Source organism: Crocodylus porosus, unplaced genomic scaffold (assembly GCF_001723895.1).
Source record: "Crocodylus porosus isolate Cpor-Errol unplaced genomic scaffold, CroPor_comp1, whole genome shotgun sequence".
NCBI classification, from domain to species: Eukaryota; Metazoa; Chordata; order Crocodylia; family Crocodylidae; genus Crocodylus; species Crocodylus porosus.
Window position 1 is genome coordinate 104,991,690 of NW_017728931.1, and position 5,970 is coordinate 104,997,659.

Below are 5,970 nucleotides of genomic sequence, written 5' to 3' on the forward strand. Positions count from 1 at the left end.
CCCCTCCTGGATGTGTGCCAGCATAATTTTCTCAAACAGCTTGCCTAGGATCGAGGTGAGACTAACCAGCCTATAGTTTCCTGGGTCCTCCTTCCTGCCTTTTTTGAAGATGGGGACCATGTTGGCCCTCTTCCAGTCCTCTGGTACCTCACCAGAGGAACAGAAGTGAACAGACATTTACCTTTGATTCAGGAAACACAGCCACATGCTTGCAGTGTTGGGGGGCACAGCTCTCTGGCTGTGTGTTCACTTTCTCTTCCTGCTGGTCCTGACATCTCTGGGATTTGCAGCCCAGAATTACAGCATCAGGACTTGGCTGGATTGCTCATCACTTCCTCTTCCTGCTTCCAGATGCCTCTGGGATTTATAATCCGTATTTCCAGTGAGCAGTAAGTTTGAGCAGGGGAAGGGGTGTTTAGCCCCACCTCCCTGGGCCCAGACCCCAGCTCAGGTTTGCCTAGGGGGGTAGTCCTCCCTGCAGACTGGACTGCATCCCTTGCTGGGCTTCTCCCACCCCTTCTTGTCAGCCTTCCCTCATTGCTCTAGCTAGGGAGTGGAAGGCTCTGGAGTGGACAGCCCATCCCAGTCCAGGGCTGGAAAGCATCCTGGGGGACTCTGATTTAACTTAAATGAGGAAGGAGTGTGGGACAGAAGTTCCACAAACCAGTTTGACTCAAATCAGTTAAGTCTGATACTACATTCAACCATGTTTATCTTATCAGCCATTTTAAAACTGGTTTATGTGCACTTAGCTTCTGTTCTGTTACAGGTTTAAACCAGTTTCTGATGACATAAATGGGTGTATGTATAACTTCTGTTCCTAGCCCTGTTGTGTTAAAGATTTGAACCCGTTTCGGATCACGGTTTCTATTCCTAGCCCAGGGGACAATTTTTCAGTTGTTATTTACTAGCAGGTTTATTGTTTGATGTCACATCATTAGCAAAATACATGCTGAGATACAATCAGAATTAGGGCTGATGAACTGAGCCAGCTGAATTTAAACTGGTGACTATAGTTAAAAGGTGTTGTGTTGTATATTACTAATCCTATGAGCTGCCTAACCCCCACTCTTGTTTCTGTTTTTTTGGAAATATTCACTAAGAGTTTGATGTGGAAAGATATTGAACATCAAATTGACCTGTCTAGAAAAGTTACATGAATTTGTAGTACAATTCTGGACTGAAAAAATAATGCAGGGATTTATAATCTCATTTCACAGACCATGGAGAAAATGTTGGTTGACAGTTCTAAAAATAAACTAAGATTTGAATGAGTTTTTTTGCGTATCTCATGTCCGTCAAAGACGGAAACATTCTCATGATGTGCAGAACAATAGGGCTTGTGTAGTCCCAGAAGAATGTACTTTGAAGCTGTGTCTACATGTGCTTAACTGCAGAGTAAACTAATTAGCTGAAGAGTAAAGTGTCACTGTCTACACATCTGGGCTAGGGACAGACATTAAAAAATCCTGATCCTGAATTTATTCAATCTTTTCAGGTTAGTCTAACCTGGCTAGGCTAAATCAGTTTTGTAACCAGACAGACACCCCAGAAATGCAGGCACATGCCTGCAGTGGCTTGGGCTAGAAGCCAGAGAGTGCTAGAGCAGCCCTCCCTTCCTTCCTCAGCATGAAGCTGAGGAGGGCATGGCCAGGCTTGGCAGGATGCTGTGATTAGCCCAGCAGGGAAGTGATAACAGTGTTTATCTCCCAATTAAGAAAACAACAGAGGAACATTACCAGCTACTTGTTGGTTCTGCCTGTTGATTCAGCTCCACTGTAGCCAGCATGTGGTCTGCTCGCTAATACACAGACACCTCTCAGCAAGGCAGAGGAGAGAGGGGAATTCCTGCTTAGCAGAGAACAGTGAAGGGAGGGGGGAAGAAGCCTGCAGTCTCCAGCTCCAGCCAAGGAGCAGAGAGGAGGGGCCAGCCCTGAGAGCATGTTGGGATGCTGGGGGTGTCTGGTTTATCTTAAATCAGCAAGGGGTCTGGGACAGACATTGCATAAACCAGTTTGAGCCAAATTGGTTAAGTCTGATACTACATTTAACCAGGTTTATCTCAAACCGGTTTCAGCCATTCTCAAATTCATTTATGTGCACTGAACATCTATTCTGTTACAGGTTTAAACCAGTTTCTGATTACTTAAACTGGTTTATATGTAATGTCTGTTCCCAGCTGTGATGGTATTAGGCTACAGTAAACTAATTAATGCTGATGTGAGATAGTAATTTACTGTGATTAAATGCAGGTATAGACAGTGACTGCAGGCATAAATTGAGCCTGGTCAACCCAGCCAGCCAAGGGCCAGACTCCTGCTTGCCACCTAGCCACACAATTATGCACTTTCAGCAACCTTGTGCCCCACCCAGCCCTTCTGCTGCCAAACACCATCACCCAGAGCCCGGGGCTGAGCAGCCCTGATGTAAACTGCTTTGCCATTGCTCAGATTGCTGCTATCCCTGACACATGTAGACACTGCACCCAGGTGTAGTTTTGCTTCAGCTCAGACTGCTCCAGAGGTTATTGCTTCACATTAGATGCACATGTAGACACACCCTGCTACATACAAAGATTAAACTAGCCAGTGCTTATATTTTGTCAGTGATATTATATAAATCAATATGACATTTTCTAAACTCTAAATCTTACTGTGTGTTCTTGGTTAGAACTGCTCCAATTATTTGTTCAGAGTTATTGAAGTGAAGATTGTTCCTTTTGTTTTTGTGAATTATTAATAATTTGGTCATTATTTTTACAAATTTGTTTTTTGTAATTGCTCATGAATACTTTGTGAATGCAAATTTTGGATTATGAATTTTTAATGAAAAAGGTGCTTTGAGTGCTTGCTATTCATTATTTATGCAGTATAACCAGTCAAATACATCACACATTCCTCGGTTGGATGACTTAAGCTTTATAAATAGGAAGAGTCTCTTTTATTGTTCACAAATTATCAGTGAATATTTGTAATAGAACAATCTATTGCGTGGATAAAAGAGCTTTTTAAAATAAAATGAGCTTTTCCAAATTCATGCATTTCTCCCAGCTTAGATACTTCTGGGAGTATTTTCTTTTCTGTCAATATTTTTGCAAGTAAAATTTTTCTCCTTGAAATACCATGAATTAGCAGAAAACAGTGTGAATGACCAGACTTTATTCCCTAGTATATTTATAAATATTTTTCTACTTTGTTACATCTGATCATAGGGCAATATAGAATAGTACCTTGTTCCACAATCAGTTATTCAGATACAACTACTCCCAATGTAAATAATATTCACCATGAAAGTAGGTAGCAGAGCTCTAAAGGTATATTGATATGCTTCTTCCTGACAACAGCTCGATATTCCATAAAAGATAATGGAGGGAAATGAAGATTTTGATGAAGACTATCTCACTGCTTATGCAGTTCAACTAAGCATTCAAGAATCAGCTGAAGTCAGTCAACCGGAATCTACCAATTATCAGGAAAGGTACTGTAAACTTATGGACATGTAATGAGATTATGGAAAGTTCTTTAAGATATTGAACCATTGAAATCACAAGAGTTCTTTATGTTACCTTAACCAGTTAAAATTTATTTGGCTACTATTTATATTAGCTAATTTGTCAGTCAGGCACTGTATAATGAAAGAATGAAATACAGCACAATTGTTTTATCTCCAGGACCTGGCAAACATTCTTTAGTGCCCCCAGCATAAAATTAGTACCCTGATCTGTTATAATCTCTTGAGGGATACCTACCCTAGATATCCACTTTAGGAGCTCTTCTGCAGTGCAAGAGCCAGGGTAGAGTATCAGGGTACCAGGTAGCATAATCAATTATAACAAGTATATATTGATGCCCCATGCTCCTATTAGGTAGCGACTCCACAATATCCATGGCAATTCTTGCAAAAGAGGTGGCCATAATGGGCATCGGCTGCAGTGGAGCCCTGGGCAGTCTGACTTCACAGACCAGTTAACATTCAGCACAAGAGGCACACAGACTTGCAATAATCTCATGCACACTCAGCCAAAAAAAAACACTGCACTATCCAGGCCATGGTCTTATTGCAGCCCAGATGGCCATCCATAGGTGCTGCATGTACTAACCACCACAGGGTCTTAGGGAACAGCATGAGCACCATCAACTCTGTGAACTCTTCTCCCTCCATCCGTCCCTGCTTGACACAATATAAACTGTTTCTTACCTTATATTGGGATCTCATCCACTCAGTTCTGGACACACCTCTCTTTCAATCCATGCTACTTCACTCTCATGAATTTTTTTTAAATCCTCCTCATCCCCTTGCGCATCTCTGAATTGGGCTCCACTGATCCCTTCTTCCAAATCTATCCCTTCCCCCTCCACTCCTCCACAGCTGAGGGGTCAGCTCCTTCATTCCCCAACCATACATTTCTGGGATGTAGCCCTCCTCCCCACCTACCTTTTCTCCTCTAGTCTGACCTGCTCAAGGATATCATAAAACGAAGGCCAGTCACGTCCTACACTCATGTCACAAGTTAATCATGGTGACATCTTACTTCCATCTTGCCTTGATATCCTAGGACTTTCAGAGGAATAATACCTCTCTCATATTGAACATATTCACTGAGCATGGAAGCCATTTTTACTGGCTCCATTGGCTTGACTAACTGTCAGGAAACCAAATCTGCCTGCACCATTGTTTGTGCACAACTGGTGCCTAGCATGGCTCTAACCAGTTTCCCGTTGATCAGAGCCATCATGACAGGTTGGTTCCACACCACGGTCTCTTCATTACACCCACATCTGCAGTCCCTCACTTCCACTCCCTCTTTAGGTCTTTCTCTGGGAACTCGGGGAAGCCCTCCATGTCTCCACTGTTCATTCATGTTAAAGGGGGCACTCTAGCAATGTGGCCCATTTTGCTGCAGCTAAAGCAAATGATCTCCTGGGGCCCCTGCTGACTTGACTCATGTCTCCTCTCCTCTGCCAATGTTGGGGCCTGCCCTCTTTCCAATCTGCTCCTTGACATGGCCACTCCCCAATGTGGCAAAAGCCTCCGCCAGCTTCAAAGCCTCTTCCAAATTCCATGGTAAATGTCTCCTTAGCCACCAGTACTGGGTGTTTTATTCAAGGTCACATAAAACTGTTTCCTTCAGAATTTGTTCTGCTAACTCCTCTTAGTCATAACCTGAAAGTTTTACCCATTTATTCATCAAATCCTGCAGTAGTTGCACTAGGACTTGGGGCCTCTTTCGCTCTTGACTCTTCCTTGTGTGAAACAGCCACCAATAGTGTTCAGGTGTTATCTCCAGCTGGTACAGGATTTCTGCCTTCACCTTCTTGTGATCACAAGCTCCATCACATGCTAGGGCTTGATATACAGCTTGGGTCTTCCCAATAACTAAGGCCCCGAGCTGGCTAGCCCAGTGTGCACTTTCTAATTCATCTTGTAAGGCTGTTCACTAAAAAGCTTTTATATAGGCTTTAGGATCATCATCCTTTCTCATTGTCAGCATTTTGAAGAATGACAGCTTATGTTGCATCTATTCTTGTTGGTGAGCCCCCTGTGTTGCTTCCAACTCCTTACTAATGGTGTGGAGTGTTTGGCTTAGCAAATCTGGTTGTGACATCATGGCTTGTTATGCCTCTATCCTGCCTTCCAGCCAGGTTTTATTCTCCACTCCCAGCCAATGCACCAGGTTGTGAGCAGTGTTGACAATACACCCTGTGCTATTATATGCGTGCACTAGGATGGCGACTCTTTGGACCAGACAGCTTGGCTCTCAGTGTGCTGTTCTCACAAACTTTTTCCCTCTCTTTACCTGCCATGCCATGATTAATGATGGTGGGATTCCTGGTCATCAGTTGTAATTCACGCAGGCCACATGTGAGGTTGATATATGGGGCTCGGCCTGTCATAGATTCATAGATTCATAGATGCTAGGGTCGGAAGGGACCTCAATAGATCATCGAGTCCGACCCCCTGCATAAGCAG

The 5,970-nt window shown here is 43.4% G+C and overlaps 1 protein-coding gene across 1 annotated transcript in view; it reads left to right on the top strand.

Moving 5' to 3' along the window:
• ASB15 (ankyrin repeat and SOCS box containing 15) overlaps nt 1–5,970 on the top strand; it is a 42,474-nt gene that overhangs the window by 11,946 nt on the left and 24,558 nt on the right. The window contains exon 2 of the mRNA XM_019543451.1: nt 3,344–3,477. Coding sequence (XP_019398996.1) covers nt 3,365–3,477 — 113 coding nt within the window. The 5' untranslated portion in view covers nt 3,344–3,364. The remainder of the gene's footprint in view (nt 1–3,343; nt 3,478–5,970) is intronic.